General features: G+C 35.3%; 2 protein-coding genes across 3 annotated transcripts in view; one reads left to right on the top strand and one right to left on the bottom strand.

Annotated features, from left to right (window-relative positions):
• hiw (highwire) overlaps nucleotides 1-27571 on the top strand; it is a 116380-nt gene that overhangs the window by 55806 nt on the left and 33003 nt on the right. The gene's annotated exons all lie outside the window — the stretch shown is intronic.
• LOC128683297 (uncharacterized) lies at nucleotides 2537-27173 on the bottom strand. Its single transcript, XM_053768753.2, has 5 exons — nucleotides 26944-27173; nucleotides 14148-14400; nucleotides 8925-9097; nucleotides 8374-8666; nucleotides 2537-8207 (listed from the first exon to the last, which is right to left on the bottom strand). The coding sequence occupies exons 1-5, from the start codon at nucleotides 27094-27096 to the stop codon at nucleotides 6632-6634; spliced, it is 2448 nt and encodes an 815-aa protein (XP_053624728.1). The 5' UTR covers nucleotides 27097-27173; the 3' UTR covers nucleotides 2537-6631.

A 27571-nucleotide genomic window follows, 5' to 3' on the forward strand; every position in this document is an offset into this window, starting at 1 on the left:
ACCTCTCTATATTGGCAAATGCTTCTTCTTGAACTAAATCAATTAATTCTAATGAATTTTTGACAACATTTCAAATGTTTCATGATTTTCTTTTCTAAATGGCAATATTGTGATTTTCATTCGATCCACGTGTTTAGTGGTTTGAAATGTTCAAACTCTAGTTAGTGTAAACCGCAGTAGCGGTACCCAGGCAAGTACCAACTGATCCGTTGGACGAGAACTATATATTGTTCGACGGTCGCCATGTAAATACAAGATATTACAATCTGGTGTCAAATACGTGTGTGGGGCGCGCCAGACGGGACACGTATGCTACGCCTCCAGTTTCAGGACCTGTTGATACGTTGCTAAGCGGGATAAACTTAAGTTGCATCTACACCTAGACTTATATTAACAATAATCTTTATTTGCCAACATGGGAACATAAGAATTTAGTTCTAAAACTATGCATCGTGTCGGCAACAATATGATCTTTCTATTTCTTCTCTGACCGACCAACCATATAGTTCGTGGCCAGTCATTGCTAGGCTGGAGTAATGATCATTCAATTTACCATCAATTCATGGTGCAAATACGCTTTAAACACTAACATACTATAATGTACAGGGCAATTATGGAGCTGTTGAAAATATGAACGTGTCAAACTTAATTGATACGAAGTGCAAAGCTGACCTACTGATAACTTTCATGTTTATATTTGAGTGATACCAAATTGTTATTTTTGTATGGACTATGGAACGAGTGCAAAAAGTTCCGACAAACATAGGAGTGATAAATGTGCACTCGACAATTGTAAATTACATAACTACTTAGTATAAAATCGTGTGATATATATATATATTAATCATATTTATTCTTTACGAAAGCTGGTTGGATCCGTGACAGTCAGCAATGTAACTGAGTCTCAGAATACGAGTCAGCATAAAAATGGAGTAATCGGGTCGGATGCAACGTGCAGCGCTCGCTGATTCTGCAGGAGTATATTGTTAAGGCGCTATAAGCACACTGACACCACCATGACATTTCAATTTCTTTTATTTCTTAGGAAAAAAACAAAAAATATCTTAACAGATGTCACACTGGATGAAGAAGTTTAGCAGGAAGTATTATAAGCACCATTGTAACACGAAACCAAATTCTGAAATAAACAATTTTATTTATCTCAGAGCATTATCACCTGATTTACAATCTGATAACCTCCCATCTCCAGCTATCACCTCTGCAGCGGGCGGGCGCCCCATTTCGGCGTCGATATAGGTGAAGTGATAAGCTTAAAAAACTGGAGATTCCACTATCGGTGACCTTGACCTTGTGTTTTTTCACGTTTTTGTAATCTCGTATAAAATTCGGTCTCTTTCGTCTTGCTCGATATAAAGATGCAGTTTGTGTGGAGCTATGTCTGATCTCTTATTCATCGGAGCATTTACCCGGTGCCTTTTTCAGCTGTAAAGTGTCGGCGCCCAGGGTCTGTTTTCCTACTTTTTTCTTTCCACTTCGTACGGTCTTTGGCATCGTTCAAAAATTCTACGAGGGCAGAGTCGCGGGCCGTAACTAGTGTATTATAAATAAGATAACATAAACAAAGTAACAGTTAAATGTTACCAGTTCTGTTTTCAAACGCAATGTAAACTTTGTTATTTCAGGAAGTTAACATAATTCGGTGCGATGACTTCAATTTATCGAATGTAAACTTAGCTCTCTCTCATACGTGTTCCCGGTTTTGGCGGCCATGATGCCCCAAAGATTCCGATGCCTGTCATCAACTCTCCTTAGAAATGCTTTTGTCACCCAACAAAGGATTTTATCTCTTAAGGTGAGTTGCACCGTAAAATTGTAACCTATTCGAAATAAACAATCTTGACCAGATTGAACACTTTACCACCTGGCCACTCCTAGCGTTAACAAGGCTCGTGACGTCACTCTGTGGCATGCAAACCTTTACTAACGAACCAGACATACCTACACATAACCTCTCTTATAGCTACTGCAGCACTACTAAGCTTGCTTTTCTACGGGGACAAAAAACCAGTTCATCGATCGAACTAATTAGTCTAGGAACTGAGGGTTTTTGAAAGTCTTGTGACCTGAAAGAAGGTTTTCTTTTGAACACAGGGTGACTTTGAGACATTAGCATTCTTTTTGTGTATATGTTACTATGATACTGTAAAAAAATACTGCTCATCAGCAATAAAAGGCAAGTTCTTAAAGAGAGGTAACGATTTTACCTCTCTTTAAGACCTTGTCTTGCGTTGCAGAGGATAGATTTTATTTATTTATTGTTATTTAAATACAACTGCACATGTGTATCCTATTGCAATATTTATATGGATGGAAATGGAGGTTCAACAATCAACAAGAATCGCTGTTTTTGTTCATGGAGTAGCCTCTATTTCAACAATTCTTAAATGCTTGATTCATGAAAGATATAATGTATAAGGTAAGGTAAGGTAATTTTGGATATTTTTCGAACTTGATGTCAAGAAATGATTATTTTTTACCTATATTATGAAGAAGGGCATGTAAGAAAGAAAATACGTTGTACACATTCAACATTTAATTAATTATAACATTTAATTAACATACACATACTCGTAATATTGAATTGTTCATAGACCATCAGCGTCAATATAGTCACAATGCCATAGGGCAGCCCATTTGATACCACAGAATTCGTAATAATAACACGATAGAAATGTCAACGTTATTTTATAGCAGTCTGCACGCCGTCTGACATAAACCCCAATCGCCTCAGAGCTCACACTTAGTCAATCGAATTTAAATTTGAATTCATATGCAAGCCAGTCATCAATTTGTCTTATTATTACAAATTCTGTGATTACACATACTTCAGACTATGCTTCGGATAATATTGACCCAACATTCGAACATAATATACTCGACAAGTAACCGTTGACAATTCTATATGCTCTGCAGATTGTTAATGAAAATACAGTTTTGGTATAAGCACAATTAACAAAATCGTTGATAATGTAATTTGATTGAAACAATGAAATATAATAACATGTATTAGATACTGCGACCATCGATAGCGACAAATTCAAACTAGTAATATATTAAATGAAATAATTAACATAAAACTAATTTTGTGTGAGAGTGAGAACTTGGGTTTTGATTCTCCTGGGAACTATTACTGAACAAGAAGGAAATGATTAAACATGTCGTACGATTTTCTCAGGTTAGATTAAGTAAGTAAGCAATTAATCCACATATTGTATGCATTATTAGTAAAGCATAACTATTGTCTCATTAAAACATTGTTATACAATTACTTGAGCAGTTTATTTAGCAAATCCCTTTATATGTGTTCTTGCTTACTTACTTAACCTCTTACAAAATACGATGTGTGTTATTATTTAAAAGTTCAAATTATCTGGAATAATCTGTCGTCTCTGAAGAATATAATACCAAGACGATAACTTCCTTACTATATATTATAGTAAATTAAGGAGATGTTTACAATAATATTTACTTATGTACTCGTACCCTATGTGTGTGTAAAGAGTTTAATTTTGTGTTTTACCGTCTGCATCTAACATGTAATCTAATACTTTTTTCATTTTACATTATAAATATTTCTGTGAAAATGTTCACCCTCATAACAAACACAGAATAGTTTGCTAGATATCAATATATTATATCTTTTTTAACGAAAATATAAGACTATTATTTTTCAAAATTTTCCATAGACTAAGGATATTCGTAGAAGCACTGTCCATTTAATCAATAACTACGGTTAAGATCTTAAAGGCCTAATTTAAAGCTTCTACCAATTTGAATAATATATTTATATGAAAATACATGATATAAGTATATTGAATATTATAGACAATTATTGAAATACTAAATATATGTATATTTATATTGAATATAATTAATAAATATTAAAGCCATGGATACCTTGTGCTCCTCGGTCCTATGTGATCTGTTGTCTATGGTCACCGAGAAAGATATTGTGACAAGATTCAAAAATATTTACCTGATTCATTGAATAAGTAAATTGTCTAATCTATATGACCCATGTCTTTAGTGAACATATATGAACCGTAATCGGGTTGCCCACAGCTCCGTGCGCGGTAATCTATGTTTAACCATAAGTTTTGTTTATTCCAAATTTCATCTATATCCACCTAGCGGTTTAGTTGTGTAAACACGACAAACAGTAATATAGAAAGACTTTCGCATTTATAATATTTGAATCGAGATGTGGATATTATATGTACTAGTTTCTCAAATTGTACACAGGTTAAGTTTTTAAAAGCTGATCGGGAATAATTACTTGGAGGTTCTACATTACAATGGATTGCACATAATATATTTCTTTATATCGTTGTAACCACTACAATATGCATAAGCTACAATAAACCAGTCTCGTTCCTCCCGTGTTTATTTCCATGTCTGTTCATTAATATTAGTGTACACAATTTTGAACGATTAAAAAGTGCTACGAATTTACTCTAACACCAAATATATCCTAGAGTAATCAATGAGCGAATGAATGATCTGTGACAATCCATGACCATGAACTACAGTAGTTAAAGCTCTCACCGTCGCCTCAATTCTTATCCTATCATCTTAATATGAGGTCTAAAAAGTATACCGAATAGTATACACGAACTATTAAATTTAACAGCGAAATATTCTACGCAAAATATTGGCAGAGTATCTCATACAAAACAATCAATCACTCAACTGGTTGAGATTTGTATGAGAGGTCATTTTACCACATTTTTCTTACCTAATCTCACTTTTGTGTCTTCATTTTAATTTCAAATTTACAAATTTTAAAATTACGATTATAACCAACATCGAGTGATATACGAGCTAGAGACAGATTTAAAAAAAAATATATGATCCTTTAATATATCAATAGGGTAGTTGCCATCAAGTCATATCAGGTACTTTTTTCCGCGCGTCATAAACAAAAAATAACATGGGGTTTGTATGACAGTGCACATGAGTGGCGTCACAAATGTAGCCTTTCAATTATTACAAGCTTGTAACTTGCAATGTTTCTATGTCATAATTTCTATTCGGGTGAAATCTTGCAACTTAATTTTGAATCAGTTATCTTCAACCGAATAAGCTGAAAATTTGTACACACGGTTAGTGTGGATGACATTGCATTATTATGATAAGCATGACCTGAGGGTGCACCCAGGAACGGCTCGAGACTTAAGAACTCCTCAACGCACGGAAATGATTTTTTGTCGACACATTGAATACATAAAGACAATCTTTCTGACAACAACAAATGTGTGTGTCAAAAATGACATTTCTGTAAAAAACTTATTATACTTTAATGTAGAACAAAAATGTAAGTACATTTGATTATCGTAATTCATTATGTGAATGCATTTATATATATATACTATATTATACACAGGCAACTACCATATTATATCATTTTTTATTCACAAATATATGAGATGAAGCTTCAAAATGGGACACAAAATTTAATTTTAGCTAAGACATTTGATTTAACTTTAAAAACGTGGTAATAATTGATATACATTTCGCTGCACTTTAATATTTGGGTTTCTTTTGAAATGTTGCCAAAAATTAAACTCTGAAACACTAACACGACACAATAGGGAGGACTGTATAACGAGGTGATTCTACTCCTTATTTACTAATGTTAAACATCTAGTACGAGTTGTCATAGAATGGGTATCGAGACATTCATTAAATGCTATATATTTTATAATGTTTGCATCTGTGGAATGCATATTATTTTACGGGTTTTTCATAAAACTGACATCATAACTTACACCTTAGGCCGTAATCATTATAGACGTGACATAGTGCTATAACTGTTCATTTATATAGACTAGGTACTGAACTTTTGCTATGTCAATTAATTTTATATACGTATCATAATATGTTTGGGTAATATTACGAGTATAGTAAAATTTGGAGTGTAAAGTTTTCTAGAAATATAAACATTGCAATAATTTATGTCTAAAATAAATTTCTACTTTCACTAACCTTTGGGACGAAAGAATGAAGATCATTTTCGGGGATTCGCTTCATGTATGAGAACTACATATTCGTGAAATAGTTTAGATTTACAGCTAGATCAAAATTCCATTCCGTATTTTACTTCTATGAAAATATGTAGTTAAGAAATTCAAGTGAACATAAAATAATTTATTAGTTAATTCATATTAATTTATCGTATATGTGTATATTTATATAATGACTGATACATGTTAGTTAATATAACAGCAGTGTAGTACTCATATTTTGCGAAGTTACAAAGCGGTTCAACAACAAAATGCATACCTCTGTCTTTATAAGGCGCATCGCGCTCCGAGTGGCACAATAAGATTAATTACAAATTATATACAAAACATACCTAAGCGTCTGGGTAACACAATCACTCTTCTAGAAACCATTGTATTAATGACAAAATAAACCAGAAAAATATCACAGAAAAAATCCTCAGAAGAATTGCTAAAGTCGGCGGCAGCTCGTCGGAAGGCAATGTCGTGGGCGAAAGGGGCGGCGGCGGCGGCGGGGGCGGCATCGCCCAGCGCTGGCGCCGTCGCAGGCCTGGGCGTGGTCTCTGGATTACCCGGTGGGGGTAGTACCCCCAAACCGGAAGCCTATCTCAACCATGCTGGTTGGAAGGTCCTTCGCCCGGATCCAACACCGGCTTATCCGGCAGCGGCCTGTTCAACATCTTTCCGGAAGAATTGGAAGTAGTTGATTTCGTCGATTTTATCGACATTTGAGAAGGACTAACGATAGGACTAGTCGTAGGCGTGGTTTTGGTAGAATTATACGGCGTAGTCGCCGAACTGGGCGAGCTGGAGCTCAACTTGTCTCGCACGGCGCGCAGGTATGGCCCCCGCGGCCGGACTTGCTCGCCCACCACGTCTGGCATGCCCCCCAACAATCTTCTCTGGTCGTTGTTGGCGATCTCCGCATACAAATGGACCGCAAAGTCTTTGGGCTCGAAGTATTCATGCGCCAAAGCGGTTTGTCTATTGTACGGTGAGAGCGGTAGTAATTTGTCTAGAGATGGAACTCTTGTGCCGATGCTTATCATCTTTTTCTTGTTTCTTCCAATTCTAGGTTGTGTATTCTGGAACGGCAATTCGTAAATATTTTCCTCTGTCTTTGGTAGACGGGTATTCGTATTACAGCTTTCTTCTACTTTAATAAGCTCGTATAAATGTTCTATCATTTCTCTTGCTTCTACATAATTTTCAGGATCTTCTAACTTATTTTTTAAATTCTCTAAGAGTTCCTTAGTCAGTTCTTCTGGTAAGGTCTGAGTGGTTTTGTCGTCAGTTACGGTGGGGGCCTCGTAGGTGTCGGGCAGTCTGGTCTCTTGGATGACTTGTTCGAGTCTGGGCTCGTTGAGTCGTCGTCGCTCGGAGTACTCGTGGACGGACAGCTGGGAGATGGATCGTGCATTATCCAGACCGTTGTTCGTGCCGCACGTGCATATTCTGTCACAAAACGACCCGCAGTTTGAGTTCGATGAAATCAACATATTTTTTATAGTAAGGCAATATCCTCTTTGCCTCATCCATTTAATCAAACTTATAACTAGTGCTATAAGTATACATCCAAATACAGTAACTATAACAATACCTATAACTTTTATGTTACGGTGAGTGATGCCTCCTTCTTCGGGGTCCTTATGAGGAAATCTCGGATTCTTTATTTCGCTTTCGCTTTTAAATTCCTCGCATTGAATCGCATCCGCGTTACACATGTCTTCGATGAATCGGCTGAGCAGCATATTCTGGTCAAGGACGTTGAAGCACCGGGCTACGAACGTGTCGACTGTGCAGAAACTTTCGTTTTCGTAAAAATCCGGACTGTCTACTCCTAGAGCTTCGTTCAAAGCTTGGGTTATATTACAGTAGCACTTTTGTCCGTAATAGTTACTTTTATAAATTATATTGCTGTAAGAAGTGGCCTGGCCAATGAACTCAAGACTGCCGGGATTGACTGTTTCTATTTCATTATCGATGAAGATAAGGTCGTGTATGGAGGCGCCCGGAGCCACGATGGCGTGGCTCGGCAATTCATCCAAAGAGTTGTTCTGAATATGTAGTCGGTTCAAGGAGGATAATTCAAAGCCTTTCTGCATGAACTTGTGGAATTCATTGCTCAGTATCGCGACGGATACTACAGTCGCATTTATGGCACCAGTTTCTATTTTATCAAATCTGAAAATAAAAGATGATATCGTAAGACATTTTATCACAAACATCTCTTTTATCTCGTATATATTAAATTATGGAAAAATTGGACATGTTAATGTGCTTTTTATGCTAACAATCAACAACCAAAAGAACGGTTAAAAAAATAAAAATAACATGAAGAAACGTATACCTTGAATGTGAAATGTTGAGATTGGTCACAGCAGACGACAATGCTTTCGAAACCATCTCATGCACTTTGCAACCTTTGATGTTAAGGAAACCTATCTGCGTCTTAGCACTGAAGGCTTCAGGGTCAATACGTCTGAAGGTACTATCTACAGCCGTGAAGTTGCTGATAGTGTTCCCTGAAAACGCCTTGGAGCTGATCAAGTCTACATTCACAGCTTCCATCGTTATTTTAGCTGCGGAATGTCCGAAGGTCTGAGCTGGTATTTTGTTTATGGTCAGGTTTTTTAGTTCGATCTGGAATGAAAGGTTCCTTTTAAGTATTGATTGATATAACCACGTTATATAATTCGCGTTGCGGAATGGACCTAATAAAGCATTGTCAAATGTCAGGTGCGAAGACAGTGACGTTATGCTTTTCTCGCCAGTTCAATTATCACATTGTTCAAAGCGGGCAGTATTAGTATCTATCTCATAAAGGATTGCTAAATTTGCACAGCTCATAATTCAATTCGCAGAAGCAGTTTCCATATGCAATACTTTCAAGTAACCAACCTTCATATCAGGTCCGTGTTTGGTGCCAGGTTTGGCCGCGAGATCTCTCATGAACACCTCAGGTGTCAGGTCTAACTGCCTGACGTTGCTGATGTTCATTTCCAGCAGCCAAGAGAACGCAGGTCCCTCCAATGAAGTCCGGTCACAATTAGTTATGTTCACCGACAAGGGCCCTGGAAGCAAGGGGGGTTAAACGTCAAACTAAAAAAAAAATAAAAAAAAAGGAATGAGTTGTGGGGTCTATATATCGTTGTTAATGTTTTTTTTTCACAAGCTTTTAACAATATTTTGTAAAGGGCTTTCCATACTCTGCATCCATATCGCATTAGAACCTAATTATAGTCCAATTTTCATCCGAACTTGTGTTGTTGTAACAGTAGGGCGAAGCGGCCACAGAAATTGAAAAATTAAACAATACATCAGTTGTTTTGAGTAGGGAACACTCGCCTATTGTCTAAGATGCATTCACGCTTTTGTACCGCGCTTTCTCGACATGAGTCATTATCCTGTGTAAGGGAACTTAGTCGGGGAAACGTGTATTTTTAGAAGGCAGACCGCGGACGGCGGCCACCTATCCTCCGGAGATGTCCTCAATTTGAATCAAATTAACGAACTCTAGCTGTCGAACGATATACGTTCAATTAATTCTCTGTATAAAATATTAAGCAAATCTGTCCTGGAAAACATAATTGCTAATTTATGCGATATTTCAAAGGATTTGGTTAAATAAGCCATGGTTTATTGTAGTTATATTTACAAATTATCAAACATCTGTTTATTAATATTAGCTGCGGACCACGCTACATGTCCTAACTTAGATTCTTCTGTAGAAATCAATCAGCAAATTATACAAATTGGACTACTACTATAATATACATACAAAATTATGTAATAAAGTAAATATATACAAATAAAAGATAATAACGATGCATCAAGTCGATTAAACAGGTACTCTTGAGGTTGTCAATGCTCGTGACTTTTCAGCTTACCTCCCATGAAAGAACATCGGTTCGTCTCGATTAATGGGATGGACCCGTGACATTGGCTGGGACTGGTTCCGAGACGACTGGTCTTCACATGTTGGTTATCAAGGGTGTAGTATTAATCTAATCTTGTATTATTTGTTTTAGTATTTATTTGGAAAGTCAAAAACATTATCGCCCATTTTTTCCTTGAATGGCCCTTTTTATCATATCAATTTTTATCATACCAAGACTATAATGTTTAGTAGAAAGTTGAAATATGTATTGAGTCAATTATTTCGAAATCTATAAGCTGTAACATTCATTAAGATTGGACCTTCATTGCTCGTTAAATCGTCAGTGACATTTTTTGAAAATGTGCCACGATTTTGAACATGTCGCCACACAGTGTGATTAAATCTTAAGTTGTATTCAGTATGTTTCGAAATTACGAATAAAACCTGGAATCGCCAAGAAATTATTATTATCAATTCTGTTATTTTAATATAAACTCCAGCTAGCCCAATATTGTACCATCTTTCACTGTTAAGCAGCATTGTATTGCCCTCCAATATGATTAGTCCTGTATTCGGTCACTGGGAGTGTGAAGTTGCGAACGCGTGGACACAAATAGTCTAGAATTAGTCATCAAATGCTAACCGTATTTACATCAGTGCACTTGCAAGGGACAATGACATTTAAATTATAAGTGACAAGGCTGGTAATTGATTGCATTTATAATCTTATTCTGGAGATATTTTATTAGCTGTGAATACAATCAGTCATATTTGTTTGGAGACTAATTTTTTATTATTGTTATACACAATAAACAATGTAATCGCAATCGATGTCGATAACGTAACAATAAAACGAAAACACTAAAAGACCACTAGAATTGAGATGTTCAAAGATGTTATAATGATGATCTGTAATACACCTGTTGTAACATTTATAAATACAATAAACACAAATGAATAAATCTATCAATGTATGATGAACGAAGATGGTACTTATTCAAATGTATCTGTGCCTACGTCTTTGTACTAAGTGACGACACACACAATAATTTGTTGTAATCGTAATAATAATATTCTCAAGTCAGAGCTGAAGGTGAAGATACTCGTCTATTTAAAATTATATTATTCTGATAACAATATTACTGATACACTATTTTCATTGTTACACCACCAACTATAAATTCATAAGCTGTTTATATTACACTTGTTCAAATATTAATCGTGACAATGTGTGAACGACAATATAAATTAATTAGAAGACTTAACTGCCACGAGAAAATTCTCGTTATGTAAAAAAACCAAGATTAAAAGCAAAAATCACAAATGTTAATACTAATAAATATTTGAAATTAAAAGTAGTTTTACATTTCATATATCAAACCTTATTCAAATTTTAGAGCCATTTCCAATGGACCTCAAATTTCTAGACTATATTTTATCAAAATGTAATTAGAATCCAGGGAAGCATGCCTAGTAATCAGATCTCCGCGTGTGTAGCGTGTAACAAAGTTATATTAAATAAATCTCTTCAAACGTCAAGTTTGCATGAAAATTTCAATGTGATTGTGTTGTCAAATGTCTGTTGTAATTTTGTTACAATTCATAATTAATGTTAATAAACACTACTCATGGAAAATTAAGTCGAGGTTCATTGATTTGATATTCACCATTTCAGAAAATTTTTCTGCGCATGTTTTGCGCACACATATTTATTTTTTAAATGTATAGTTAGAATATTCAGTTGATTCCGCTACATTGTCGTCGACATACACAAGGGTGCGTGCACATTGCACAGCTTTTGTGCACATGTCGGCTTTGTATGTACATTATTGTTTATCACACGCGTCGTAGATAAATTCTAGTTTACATCACTGCGTGGTAAATAGAATTGTTGACGTTAAAGGATATGTCTCTTTGCTAATAGCCAGGACGATATCCGCGAAATCGCGTAAAATCGTACCGGTAACCTCTTTCTTTCAGGCTAGACTGCTTCATTTAGGTACTTCTATAGTTTTTATTGTCATTCCTTAAAATAAACAATCTTCAGTGTACTTTCAAAACCTCCTTTCTATATAACGACCATGTGTTTATTACCCTTTATTACATGTGGAGTTATCGAGTTACCGATTCGCTATGCGGGCGCGTCAGTGTGCCGATTCCATCACATCAGGGCTATTCGAAAATTCGAGAAATAAATTTTATTTTAACTATCTCAAATATATTATTGATGAATTGTTTTTCAAGACATGAGATAGAGTCCGCCCACCCTATCTTAATTTTAGATCGCTGTAAATTTCTTTCAAATGTAGGATTTCTTAGTAAAAAAAATATATTTTGGATTATATACGGTTAACCGATCTCATCAAACTAACAATATATGCCAAAAAGTCCACATAAACAACGGATACAATAAAACACGTCCAACTGAGAAAAAGTTCTGACGTCAAATTGATTACCCTGAACGCATCTATCATAACACAAACACTTGCGATCGATTCAATTCAAATGCATTATTCCCTATAACTGACTGCATGACGTCTATGGTAACCTACTTACGCAAAATGTTAGCTTGTCTTTTCGTTCGATCTGGAAAGTCGCTGATTTCAATTTCATACACTTCATTGGCCTGGCAGTCGAAGCGCATATATTAATTATGCTTGATAGTTCTTGTATTGTTTGCAATGTGTAGTTACAAATGCTCGTCAATTTTTGTTTCTGTGTCTCCATCTGAGCTATACGGACGCTAGGAGTTGGATGTCGAGTCGTTAATAGGTCTCGTCCGGTGGCGAGCGAGACCAAACCGGTCGCCTCGTGGTAATCTCAAGTGTCGACACTTCTGCCTTCCAATGGCTAGCTTGGTGTCGATCTATCATTATCATAGCTTCAATAAACAAAACTTTGTCAAGAAGTTTGGCTTAGTTAATTTTCAATTGCAATCGGAGATGAGAGAGCAGATCCAAATTCTCCTCGTTGCTGTGTACTCATAATAATATAAATGTACTATAATCTCTGGGTATATACATTTAGACAGTTTTTTAATATTCAAAGCTACGCTTGAATAATAACTTGAATTTTCCAAGACAATTTCAAAATTAGCATCATCATAAAATCATCTCAGGTGAGAACTTCCGTAGTCGTCACTACTACTGGCTCCCTAATTCTAGGACGGTTTATGACCAGCATGTAGAACTAAGTCCGCAAAGGTATCAATAGACTACGAAAGTCATCAGGTAGTCAACACGCGCTCTTTGATGAATCCAAATCTACCGTACACACCTTTCGACTCCTTATAAATACAACAATATCACTGCCGAAATCACACAACGCACATAGAATATTTTATAATTAGTCGGTCCAATCTGACGAACTTAAAATCTAATTTATAACGGCGTTGATGTGTATGTGTTTGAGTTTTAGTAAAAAGAGCTTACGGAGAAAACCTTGTATGCATAATGATTAGAATATATTGAAGAGACAGTTAACAGGCATTATGATAAAGAAAACGTTCAATTTAATTTATTTTACATTAACGATATTTACGAATTTACGGTACAGTTGTTTTTCGATATTCCTGTTTTTCGAATCTCTATAAATACTTAGTTAATCAATATTAAAATTATTTCGTGAATTCATATCGTAATTAACCTATCTTATCTATTGTCTAATCTTATTCTAATTATAATATTATAAATGCGAAAGTAAGTTTGTTACATCTATACCTCTAGTCTATCTACTCAACCAGTCTAATTTAGAGTACAATTTGTCCCGAAAACTATAACTGTTTCCGCGCGAAATCCACGCGGGCGAAGCCGTGGGCAAAACACTGATTTACACATGACACATACCCATTTTTAAAATTCGCATAGCTGTATCTGTGAGAACACAATCTTAGTGCTCACCTGTATCATTCTCGCTGTCAGCAACTTAAAATAACAATATGCATATGAACTCAAAATCGCTTTGCTGTTACTTAATTAAACATGAACACAAATCACCTAAAGCGCTTACATAGTTAAGTACCAGATAACTCCAACCAAAATGTATTGTCTATCTGACCTTAGGAGCTCAATATAGTTGTACTAAGCATTCCCGGTAACGTAGCATATTTTGATTAGGATTCGAACTAGATAAATAAAGTCGTCGACATAAAGATAACATTTTGTGTCACAATTAAAACAGAAGATATTCCAGGTAGTCCGGTAATTATCAATTTAAAACATGAATCACTGAAATGAAACACTAACCTTTAATGTTCATAAAGGCATTTTTCTCAATCCGTAGGACGTCACAGTTCTCGATATCCAGAAGCCCTCGAAGCAGGTTGAGTTCCACTGCAGCAGCCCGTTTGATAACGACGGCCGCGCAGTCTTTAAGGAGGATCTTCCTCAAGTCCCAGAGCCCGCTGAGGGAGTTAGGCTGCAGTTCCACTGACCGAGCTCCGGCTATCACCAAATTCGTTGTCGACTCTGGGATATCGCCATCTTTTATCGTTAGCATCTGTGAACAAAATTATTCAATGATAGCTGACTGTTGTAAAACCAATATAATTTAATACAAATATTGTCGCGTCTTTATAGAGATTTTTGTAAAAAATCAGAGCACGTTCATCGGCTTTTGTTTTGCTTTGAAATCATCATAATACTTTTAATAGGAAATTTTTCCTTTTTTTGAAAATAGTACGGAAATGTAATGATGACGACTTAAATAAATTCATCTAATTAGTTTTAAAACGCACTGACTGCAGTCTAATGACCCTCTTGATTCTATATAAATAAAGTTATATTTCATCTTCTTTCTTGATTTCTTGACGTATCAATCATACACCTTAATACCTCTTACATAACGAGATGCCAGCCAGGTTATAATGAGTCTAATAAAGCACTCAAGTAACAACTATCACATTGCTACCTTATACTTATTATTTCCAAGCAAGTCTCTGATTACTCATTTTTGTTATGTTTAAATTGAATGTTTGTATTACCGAGAACTCGCTTCCTAGGGTTGCCAAGCTTTTCTTTATATTTTCAATATTTTAACATCGAAATATTTTACTTATCATTGTTTATAATAAGATTCCTCATTACCATAATTTAGTTTGATTAGATGCTTTCAGTAGTGGTTTACTGATTAGAATGTTACAAAACATATCCAAACCCTAAATCATACTTCACAGAACACTAACATGTTGTAACATGTTTTATAAAATTTATTGTGACAACCCTAAAGATAAGTTATATTATTCTTACAAGTGACTAAAGCTTGATTACTAAGCCTTCACTGCGGTTATTAAAATTGAGCCACCAGTTAGTGGTGTTGAGTACCTGCGAGACAATACAAAGCATCGAGCGATCTACAGATAACTCACTTCTATGTATTATTATGTTTAACAAGCTAGGCATCGTTAAAAGGTCATCCATAATGTTATTTTTTATAATATCGTTCTAAGTTAAAATAGTCTCTTCAAGTGTCTGAATGATACTTCTATTTCGACGAATAAGAAGTCGGGTCGTGAGGTTCCCTCTATTATGGTTGAGCTACGCGATGGCTGTCCCATGCGTCAACTTGTGAACGGGTGCTTCACATCGATATATATATATATTATAATCAGCACTCGGATCATAATCATAATCTGTTTTGATATACCTTTTGACTATGTACATTATGTACTATTATATATTATTAGAAAAAAAAAAACATTGTAAGAAACAATAATGGTAAGCCGATCTGGCATGATAGGGACCAACACTGTTCAAATGGGTTTCTTTCGGCATTTCTTCTCAGCAGTGGTCGTTCCGAAGTAGTTTGTAGCTTGTGAGAAATAACTATAAATATAAAGATTGACGAGAAAAAGTGCCTGTGAAGGTCTAATTAAATGATTTGAATTTGAATTTAGTGTTTTCTACTTCCATATTCCAAAAATATTGTTTGGATTAGTTTATGTTCATAGTACATCCTGTCCGTGCAATCCAAAACTTTTACCGCACATAAAAAAGAAAACATAAGACTGTATCTCTGTAAGCAATTTCTCCCTAGTAGCCTTTCAGAGAACTGCTTGAAAAACGAAAAAAATAAAGCATATTACGCCACTAAAGTCTAATATAGCACTTATTTCTGGACAATGTCGTGTCAAACTTGTTGGAGTGCTCGTAAATAGTGCATCGTGCGCCGGTGGTCCGGAGGGGTCCCAGCGGATACGGGCTACTGATTAAATTACCGCCAGCTCAGTGTCCAAGTCAGGAGTTAAATCCTCAAATTTAATTTGGAGATTTCTCCAATTATTATTTGGAGAATCGATAAGTTGCAGATTTTTATGCAACTACTTTACTATTCCACATGGAAAAGAGTTGTTTAAAAATGTAATTACTTACATGAAAGTCAAACAGTTATTAGCTACAATACTGTAGTGGCCTTTACCATGCAAGTTTTGAACAGTGTTAGAGAGTTTTGAGTAATAAATTATATACATCACTGATTTCCCGAGGGACATCGTCTGCATTACATATTCAGCTTTAAAGAGTAAAACTATTCAACTACTCATTTCCTAACTAATCTAAAATTGAGTGGAATTCCGCTTTCAGAGTTAGCAAGCGTCACGTAGGTCACTTTCCATTGTATTGTCTATTCGCTAAATCGGTTCTAGCAGTGGCAATTGGCGCACAAGAGACGATTTCCTCTCTAGAAGTGCGTTATATTGCTCTCGATGAAATTGGCTTCTAAGGCATCGTCACTAATGGTAGCTGCATGCCTATTGCGCTTGACACTTAAACTATAATTTAGTAATAAACCAGTCTGTGTGGTTAATATTTAAAATAACAAAGTGTTTATCACATTTTTAAAATGTACGGAAAGCTTAAAATTAACAAAGCATTAGATGATACATAAAAATGTATATTTACGTAAGTAAAACATTTTTTAAGCATCGGTTTCATGCCTGATGCTTGAGCTACAGGACTCACAAAAGGAAGAAGTGGAGATGACACGTCCGCTCTCACACACGTCGAACAAATAAAAATAAATGCACATAAACACACACATTGACACCAATTGGACACCAGTTATTAGTAAGGATGTTTCGGAGATCGCGTTCTACAGCATCATCGAAATGAATCAATTTTTACTTGTGTTGTGGATGAATCAAATAAATTAAAAGTCCGATTTTGAATTAGACTTTTTAACTTCAATATTGTGCTGTTTTTGTTATTACAACATCGGCCGCTTCTGTCTGTCTGTTCACGATAAACACAAAAACTACTGCACAGATGTTCATGCGGTTTTCACCAGTAGATAGTGTTATTCCTGAGGAAGGGTTAGGTATATAATTTATCGTGTTTTACCCGGGGCGAAGTCGGGACGGGCCGCTAGTTAAAGTATAAAATGCTCTATGCCCACATATTTTTGTTAACGCCCGTATACTAATCAACACATCTTGATGACAGACACTGGAGAGGTCGGTTATTCAGATTGTATAAACAATAAGTAACAAGTAGTTACTACTACTAACTAATAAGTATTTCTTTGTAAGTCTTGAATTTAACCCCACTATACTGGCCAAATGCAAATATATTTTACAGAAATAATCATCAATTTTAGCTGAGTTAAAATGTTACACACAGCTACACCCTTCATCTTTTCCAATTGTATTAGTACTCGTGTTATGTTTTACAAGCTATGGAAATGTTTTCACGCGCGCCTTAGCAACCAATACTAATATCGCAATCGACAACAGACAACGTACATATGTATCGCCTTTTTTAAATTTTCATTCACAGCACAGCAGTGCGTATGGTATGAGTCAGACATTTGTTTTGCAACTAGCGCTACCATTTACGGAGTAAGCTGACGGTCGCTTGCCGGTGCCGTATCACCGGTTCTGGCCGTCGATTCTGCTAAGTCGTGTCTCCATAAGATAACTTATATACGCGCAATAAATACTACTATTGCAAAACCATTGAGATACGATTAAAACGTCTGAGTGCAGAATCTACATTAAGTTCGAGACACTCGTCAGCTCATATAAATGGCAAGCCAGGTCAAGTATATTATCCGTTTAATATCTTATGCAATTCATTAAGCTACACTTAAAAAAAACTTTCTGTTTTTGTTTTACTTTGTCGTAAGATCACATTTTAAAAATAAAAGCTAGTGGGCTTATTGTTTATTACTCAGAGTAATTTTTTTCCTTTATTATTACTTGACGACCTCGGTGGCGCAGTGGTAAAATTCTTGCCACTGAACCGAGAGGTCCGGGGTTCGATCCCCGATCTTATTTATTCTTTTATATTTATGTCATTATTGACTACCACATCAAAACATGTACCTATTTTCTGCATCGTGCCATCGTGGTTTTGCCTGTCTAAAAACTATTTTTTGTCCATAATGCTAGAGTTTGTTCCGATTGAATGTAGCTCATATGTTTTTTGTTTGAATTAGATATTGCGACGTGAATCAGCTTCGCAACGCAAACCAACTGAACTCGGAAACATTGATTATGCCTAACGAATTAACTTCTCATAGGAAGGCAAACAAACCTGTTTGGCCGGACAAGTCGAGCAGACTTGTGTTTACCCGATCATATGGTGTGGCCGGCTGTAGCCATATTTAATCGTATACCGTTGGCATATTATTTGTTGGATAGCGCGTCAGTTACAACGCATTCTGGCTCTGCATTCCTAATGTTATGGTTATGACCTAACAGTAATATTTAGATCGTTATGTTTAGTCTTTAAATGACTCGATACTTGATGTCTTTGTACTACACCCACAACCTAACGTCTTCAGGTATAGTTTAGTTCTTATTTATATTAAAAAACAACTAAATTTAAAATTGACGGCTTTGAGAAATGGCTGCAGTGAAGTCTTTGTTAGTTGCACCGCGTCATCTTTACCTGCACTTTGAAAGCGGTATTGGATTTACATATTAATGACTTATATCCAATTCTTTATTTTGAATGTTGGAAATGAAAAATGTAATTTCACTGACACATACATCGTTGGAATATGACGGTTCGACAAGTCCTAAAGGAAAACATTAAATAGTTTTGAAAACTTAGATTTAGCTCTACTTCAAGTTCCATCCGATGCCTTTATTTATTTCATTCCATTCTTTTAAATAAAGTATTCTTTTAAACGAAACGACTTCTTCACCCGTATTGAAAACTTTTACGTGTTGCTCAAGGTCGAGTCTCATCCAGTGCCCTTTACCCATTTAATTTCGCATTAGGAGTTCACAAGACCGTGGTGGTATCTAGCTAGACACAATGGTTGGAGATTTTGGTCTCTCGATGGGTCATATATCAATTGGAACAATGGCTGGGTGTGATCTTGATCCATCCCGTTATATGTTTGTTTTTGCATTAGCGAATCGATAAATATCTGTATTTTACTTGATCACATAAAAATTAAGATAACCAAATTCAAACGACATTTGGTAAATCAATAATTACTTTTCATAGAAAAAGATGAAATTTCAGTTTTTGTGACGGATGTGTATCTCTTTTCTGGACGATTTAATAATCGCATTTTAAGAACATTCGTATCGATAAGCGGCGGGAAGAACGTTAATCTATTTTTATCAACAATCAACTGGCTGGCATAGAGTTCAAGCACGCTGAAAATGTTTATTTAAAAATCCATTTTTTTACATCAATGCCTTGAACTAGTTATGTGTGCTGAGGGCATTAATGAATTTTCTCTTCTTCTTCAATCATCATTTTTTTAAGATAAATACAAATATTGTAAGTATAAAGTAAGATAGATATTTACTCATATAATTTAACTATACCGAGTATTGTATCAGCAAACTTTAGTTTCGTATGTCTGTCACACAGATGTCATTGTACTCTTTCCTACTGGCCGCTGCCTCCTTTATTGAGCTCGCATTGAGTTTAAATTAGTCAGATTTATTCTGCGAAGTGTTAACCTATTTTGTTACATACACAGATGCATCTTCTATCAAAACGCTTGTATCAAGATTTAGTCTGTTGGTTTAAAAAGTATTTTCCTTCAGTTATTGAATATTATCTGCAAAAAAACATTTTGTATAGAAATTATTGTTTGATTCAGCAACATGAGTTCCACGAATATTAACAGCTTTCGTTAAATAGATTTCCAGTTTATCATAAAATATATTGTAATAATTAATTTGTTAAACATCTGCTCCATTATTACCGATTGCTTTGTTAAAATTTGCGACCTTGTTCAAAACAATAGCTCGTTCCCATATACCGTCCTATTGTTACTCATCAGCCACAGGATCGCTTAGAAAATTCTAAAACAACGAGCGTAATTCGTTATTGAGGTCGCTATTTACACGATACACACTATTATATCACCAAATTTGTCTCTTACGGTTGTCCCATTTTGTCATGCATTAATAAACAGATTGTTTCGCTTCCAAGGGTCTCAAATTCACGTTGGTACCAGCAAATGCCCAAGAAATTATTTCAACAAATCATCTATTGTCTAAAATGGGAGGACACGTTATACTATATCGTTCTCTTACGATGATAATTGGTAGGTAGCTCTGACAGTTGCAATCATAAGTTACAAGGAATGGTCTGTTGTTATCTGCACTATAAATATGCCGTTTAACATATCAGTCGAGGTCTGTTATGCCACTTACTGTGTTGTTAGAGTCGTGACAAACTTTAATCTATTTATTCCCACTTGCTTACTTGCGTGAACACGAAGATTGTCTTTTCATCAAATACTATGCTTGTGTTACAAATGCACTGAGCATAGTTTTGTAATATGAATTTTAGATTTTTAACTCGAGTTTGTAGTTTTCCTCTTAAAGTTTTCTCACTTTCAAAGTATTTTGTATTAAAAAATAACTACAAGTCTTTTCACAAATGCTGTACAAACAACGGGAAACTTTTAAGAGACTATATTTATTTTTGTCGTAAAATTATTTTGCGCTATTTATTAACTTTTGCGGAGCATTATGAAAGTGGCTTACGCCTTATGCCTTGCAGACAGTAATCAGCACAGATAAGCACCGAATTCTGTGCAAACATTGTCTTAATGTGCTCGCAAATATTTACCGCCATTTAACGATTACCAGCTACAAGTGGCCTGATAGCGCGCACTAAGCTTTGTCCTGTAAGAACATTACACGCTTGCATTTTAACCACAGCCACATTCTCTTGGTCTACTTGAACTTTTTATAGGTTTTAATCATTTTAAAATTATATATTATATATGAAACAAAGCATCATATGTATTTACTTTGTCTTGTTAGTTAAAATTGCCAACCGCAAGAGTGAAGCAAATGATAATGTATAAGAAAATCACAGTTTGTATAATGTATGCGTGGCGCGACCTTAAAGTATAGTAATTTTAACTCGTACACGACTGATCGACAAGCATATAGAATAGATACAATGTGAAGCGAGGATTTCTGTCTGTCTGTGCTGTCACCAGTGCGGCGCCATCGCTACACCGTTCAATTTTAATATTAGACTTTATTCCCGGAATATGAGTGCGATAGAAGCCACATGAATGAGTCGGAATTGGGATGTGTTCCAAAATAGTTACTCATTTGTCGATTTCGTTTGTTTGGCACATCACTTAATTTATTTTCCTCCTATGATCGTTGAAAGAAGTTAGAAAAAGTGATGTTAGAACATGGTATAATGAGTGCGCTAAGTGAAGAAGAATAAAAAAAATATAAAGTAACTTCGATGCTTTATGAAAATGCTCAAAGATTAAATGTTCAAAGAAATTGCGATATTTAATAGACACAAAATTTGATAACTACTCTTCACATATTTTGTATCTCCCGGATGCCCACCCATAGGCAACGTCGAGTTGTATTTATATCTTATTAAAATGGACTTTATGTGATTAGAAATAAAGGTACACTTTTTATGACAAGCCAGTAATTTTAATGATATCATCGGTTGAAATTGTTAATTATTTATTTAGTCTGTTCTATTGTTCGTCTCAAATCTTGTGTGCTGTTTTATTCATCTTTTGTAATAAAACATAAGTCTCCTGCGTTCCAATAATTGTTTCATCAGGAATAAGAAATTTTCAATTGATTCAAAATAAAAAGTGCTCATAACTTATTGCTTTATAGTTCGTCGTTAGGATAGATATCCTGTGCTTTAACAGAAGTTAAAGTCAAACTAAATATACTTTCTATTCCATCAAGAATAATGATTGCTAACTAGTACAAAATACTCCTATAATATGAGTAGCTCCAAATAGAATTGAAAAGAATACAATTACGTCACTATTCAAAAACACAAATCCGTCGCACACAAATGATTCACTAATGACTACAATATTAGCCTCAATATTCTTATTTACTCTTATTTCCTTGCATTGTTTATTACAAGCCTACGGACGCACCCGATTGATAAAATTCGTCATTACGTGTTATCTTATCGCGCTCTGGAACTAGTCTTGGTCGGCTATTGAATCGGCCATTGTCGTGTTTTTCTATTATCCGAGGTATTATAACTTTAATATCTGCAATGTGTGCTTCATTATAAAGTTTTAAAAGGTATAGTCTGTGCGGATATTTCCGAACTATTATTATATATACTACTTTTATTATATTGTACCTACTGTTACAAATCGGTTTCTTTATTTTAATGTTATATAAGATAAAGAGTTTATGTATCAAGTAAAGAAGAGCAAACGTATTATATTTTCTGATTTGATATTGCCAATTTAGATAAAATTGTAAAAGACTTTACGCTAATCAACTGTAATCTTGAAATTTTTAAAGTCTACCCATAGCAATTTTGATTAATGTACATTTTATTCTTAGTTTGACGAAGGGCAGGTGAAACCATGATATTAGACGACCAATCGAAAGTCACTACAAGATAATCAGTTATCTGAGAGGAATCAACAATTTTCACGTAACCTAAAGCTGTGTGTGTATATAATGAAAGAATCTGGCGAAAGTTCCCTGCGCTGACGCAACATTACGCCATCTTTCACAAATTGCACTTATTGAATGCGACTTACGAAATCATTAGATCCCAAACTTTGATCGTCATTCAAAGCTTCTGTTACATGAGATAGCATTTTCGTTACACTGGTGTTTGCCAAACATAACAGCGAATCACTTACCATTTCTTAGTTTTACATTGGAAAGCAATGTTAAATGTGGTGGCTTATTATAACAGATTTACGAGTGCATGCAGCAGTGCCCTGCTTGACCCTCTGTGGTGGTAGTAACGTCGAATATAGAGGTACGAAAGAGAAAATAATTAGCTTAGTGTCCATGTTAATTATTTTTTTAGTACTGAGAATTGTGTAACAACCAACAACACAAGAAAATAAAATTATTTCCGCTATAATATGTAATATCACTGCAATAGTTGGTTGTTCATCGACAGGCTGTAATAACAAGAACGGAGATTGCCCCTTTATTGTTAGAAACTGTGACCGGGAGCGTAGGGCCCTTTAGTTAGTCCCGGAAGTTAATTACTCTGCACACAGGGCTCTGCACAAACTATCTGCAGGGGACCATCTGCGTTACACGTAACAATGACAACTGCACACTGACAATGAGCCGGTAATAATTTATCCGTTAGGATAGGATCGCCCCGATGGATGATAAATGTTTCGATGGATTTAAATTTAAAAGCTATTCAATGAAATTGATAAACATACATTTTTGTACTTCGATATCGGCCGTCATTGAGCAAGAAAAGGCTATTTGAATTTTTTGAAATGTCATATTTCGAATAACCAGATTAAAGTGAATAGAAAATTATAATAAAGTGCACGTCGAGCGGAACGGACAAACATGGGATGAGAACGCTTACCGGCGAAGACTTATTGAAAATAACAAGATGCATGGCCGCCGGCAGACTCGGGTGGAATATTAAAAAGTGTCTTGGCTCGCCAACTTAAACATCACATGCGTTCGTTATCAGCCATACAAAAACTAGTCACAAAACGTGAGGGATCGACGTCCCGCCGCACCTGTTGAGCCGCGGGGGTTGCTTTATCTGCCACAAAAAACCTTGTTTATGTTTACCCAAAAAGACTCACAATGAGATCTTTATATGAAGGTTTAAATCGATTGAGAAGAAAAGAAGAATTCGTATTAAACATACGTGATGTGCATTAATAGTTAACGGTATAAAGGAAACTTTTGAAGTTCCAAAAAAAACTATAATCACACGTTGGCTGCGCATCGCCACAACATGGAGCGAGCCGGGATCAACGGACAAGCCATAAAAAAAGTAGTGAGAGATCGCTTCCTGCGGCGGCCGAGGACTCTGCGTTGATGCTCTCATTCGTATTTCTTTAACTGTGGAAATCAATCATTTAACTTATTATTTAGTCTATTTCTATATCTAGAATATTCACTTTCACTCGATCGGGAAAAATGGCATTGTCTATGTTTCCGTTTACCTATTCCCCGTTACCTACTCTGTGATTGGCGTCCATTGTGAATGGTCTGACTGGCGACAAGTGTGCCACCATGATTATAGGTTAGTGCGCCCACCGACACCGGCCATTGACATATATTGCTATTTTCTCCAAATGTTGAACTGTGCCCAATGTCGACGAACTTTGTCATATGACTGAGCAGCTGATCCATTTCATTTTTATAAAATTTTAATATCTGTTTATGTACTTCGAGATTTTTGTGTACAGATAGTTATAAGGATGGCTTTACGTTTTTAAATTCTTTAATTACTTCTTATGTAACAAAGTCGGCATAAGCTACCATCATCAACAGCTAAGCACCTCTATAAATCTGTCTTCCTTATATAATGTTATATCATCTAGTAAGTCTAATGTTTTATATTTTAATCTCAAATGTTCCATAAAGTAAAATCCCAAGTTTCGCAGCTGTCAGTTTTGCTCGAATTATAACCAATTCATACCCGAAGGTTAACAGCCACATTTGAATCTTTATCAAATAAGGAAATGAGTACACTCAGTTTATTTCTTATTGTTAGTGCGTTATTTATATTAGTTCAGAGCAATCACTATCAATTGATCGACAGTAATTGGAGGGTCGGTCTGAGGGCTGGTTGGTTGCTTGTGGAGTTCCTGATACTCTTCTTCTATCTCTTTTTAGGATTTTCTTATTTATATTTACCAGTTTTCGGTCGATTGCTAGTTCTTCCACGACATTTGTGAATTTAAGGGTTAATTCTTTTCATGTCCCGATATTTTTTCCTATTGCGATACTTTATAAGTACTTATATACTCTTTGATATGAACAGATAATGCTTTATATCTTTCATTAATTTTATTTCAATCTATATTAATTCATTTTCTGCAATAAAGAATTCTGGAATGCGATTAGTTTATGGACTAGTGACTTTCGCAAGCACGCCGTGGCGCTGCAAATAGCCCGGGCGCCGCCGCCGCGTCACAGTCATGTCATATCGTGTCTCCAGTCAGCGTCAAAACAAAAACTTTATTTTTCTATTAATTACTAATTAAATAGGTAAATAGGTATAAACAGCGCTGTTTTTTTTTGTCTTCATAGAATATTGTTTGCTATTATATGGGTTATTACGATTAGTTCGAGATATTTTTCCATTACTTTCAGTGTTTTATTTTTACATGACCACATTCACCTTTGACAGATAAGAAAAATGTCATAAAATTTCAACCTTATGATTATCTGTGATTTTGGTTATCTAATCAATCATTTTCAAGGTGTTCAAAAATGTTTGCCATTTTTAGGGTTAGAAGAGCATTTTCTCCAGACTACGCAAATGATGTTGTACCGATTGGCAAGTCAGAGTGGTTAACGAGATCATTATGTGCTAGTTGGGTGACACACAATAGAAAAATCCTCAGCCTAAGCGCTTTGTCTGATGACTCTACGTCATTTAACACCGCTTTAAATAACACGTGGTCGGTTATGAGAAATCCTTTTTATGTATCATCTCTCTATTTTATTTAGGTTTATTTCATATTTCCTTACTAATATTATAAAGAGAAAAGATTTGTATTTTCGTTTCATTTTTTGTACTGAATAAACTCAAAAACTAGTAGGCCGATTTTGATAAAATTTAGCATCGAAATCTTCGGCAGGGCTGCTAGTTGATTATAGTTTTAAGTTAAATATATCCTTAAAACTTTGTAAATTTGAATACGTCGTACCTATATGTATTTTTTAACGATATTGACAATGATCATTTTTTTCAAAGACAATTGATGTAACATACAGTTTTAATTATTTGTTCAAATATATTTTTGCCTTTTATATGTTATACTTTTAAAGTTATATTTTATTGCCATAATTTAAGTTACAAAATCTTTAATTCATTGAAGTTACAGAGATTCTTGGAGGTTAAAGTTTTACTATTATATTTTAAAGTAAATACAACACAACAGAAATTTTGAAATAATGTAGGTTATTTTGTATAAAATATTCTACAATCACCACGTGTACATTACAAACAGCCGGTACATTATAATCATAATACTAAGGAGACGGTGCTGGTTTTATTTTCGGAAAAAAATAAAATATTGACCTATATTTTCGCATAAATAAGTATATTATGTACTTTTAATAAATGTGATATTATTGCACCAAAAACTCTACTCCACTAACATTTGTTTGCATCGTGGACTTGGACGTGTATCGCATGATTTAAATCAGGATTTGCACTATTTCAGTGTAGTCGAGGTTGTCTCGACTTAAAATATTCCCGAGTAATGTGTGTGCGAGACTTTCCTCGTCCCTTTGGCGTCGTGCGTGACTTCTAAAAAGTTTCTTCGCCTTACTTTTTTTCGGTTAAAAAGTATCATACAAATACACATTCGTTATTTCTTGTTGTGAACGATTCGATGTATAACATACAACACGATTATATGTTTGTCAAAAATTGTGAAAGTTTAATGTAAACTTTTCCTGTTCCCTTTATTAATACATTCCTTCCGAACTTTGATCACTGTATAACTAATATCAAACAAGTTAGCAAGCCTGGTCCAGACGGGTCGCCGCAGGTAACCGTTGTCCGGTGCGTAATAGTAACACATCTGGCTTGGTAATGTACATATACATTCACTTTTGTTTGTAATAAACGTATGAGGACGTACCTGGTCCGAGGGCAGGGTGCAGTTCATGTTTATCCAGTTGGGGTGTTGGGCCGGGATGCAGAAACAGAAAGTGGACTGGCATAAGCCTTGCGGTAAAATTTGCGCGTTAGTATTGGTGAGCGCGAACAAAGTGAAGATTAGTAAGCGCAACATTGCGCTGGCGCCGCGAGACGACCGCGCGCGCCCTCCGCCGTGCTCAGACTGAAGTCGCTGCTACGCTCTCGGCGACCGACCACTGCTGCCTCTCGACGAGACCCATCCTAGTGCTGCCAATTTATTGACGCACCCAATTATCGATATCGATGATTTGATTACGTTAGCGCCCGTCTCGTTAATTGTTAGCGAATATTTTGATCATTATAATTATTACGCTAACTCTCTTGGGCTGTCTAACGCATTCCTAAGTTAATTTGTATGTTTAAAACATGATCTTGACTTTACAATAGGATAATTTGAATGACCTGGTCCATACTGCGGATAATTAGAGCAGCAGACGGAACAAAAAATTAAACAACAAACATAGCGCTGTTACAAAATTGTGTAATTTATTTGTTATCGTAATTAATTATGCTATTTAGTTGTTTCAATGATTAATTAAAAATCTGGAGTGTATTACTTAGTTTTGTTT

The sequence above is a fragment of the Plodia interpunctella genome, chromosome Z, assembly GCF_027563975.2.
Source record: "Plodia interpunctella isolate USDA-ARS_2022_Savannah chromosome Z, ilPloInte3.2, whole genome shotgun sequence".
NCBI lineage: Eukaryota > Metazoa > Arthropoda > Insecta > Lepidoptera > Pyralidae > Plodia > Plodia interpunctella.

Bases quoted from the DNA above. Each gene is read 5' to 3' on its own strand.
- LOC128683297 (XM_053768753.2), bottom strand. From the start codon at position 27,096: ATGTTGCGCTTACTAATCTTCACTTTGTTCGCGCTCACCAATACTAAC. The intron at 14,401-26,943 runs GTACGTCCTCAT...TTTTGTTCACAG, and splicing joins GCACCCTGCCCTCGGACCAG to ATGCTAACGATAAAAGATGG. The intron at 8,208-8,373 runs GTATACGTTTCT...TTTTATTTTCAG, and splicing joins CTCAACATTTCACATTCAAG to ATTTGATAAAATAGAAACTG.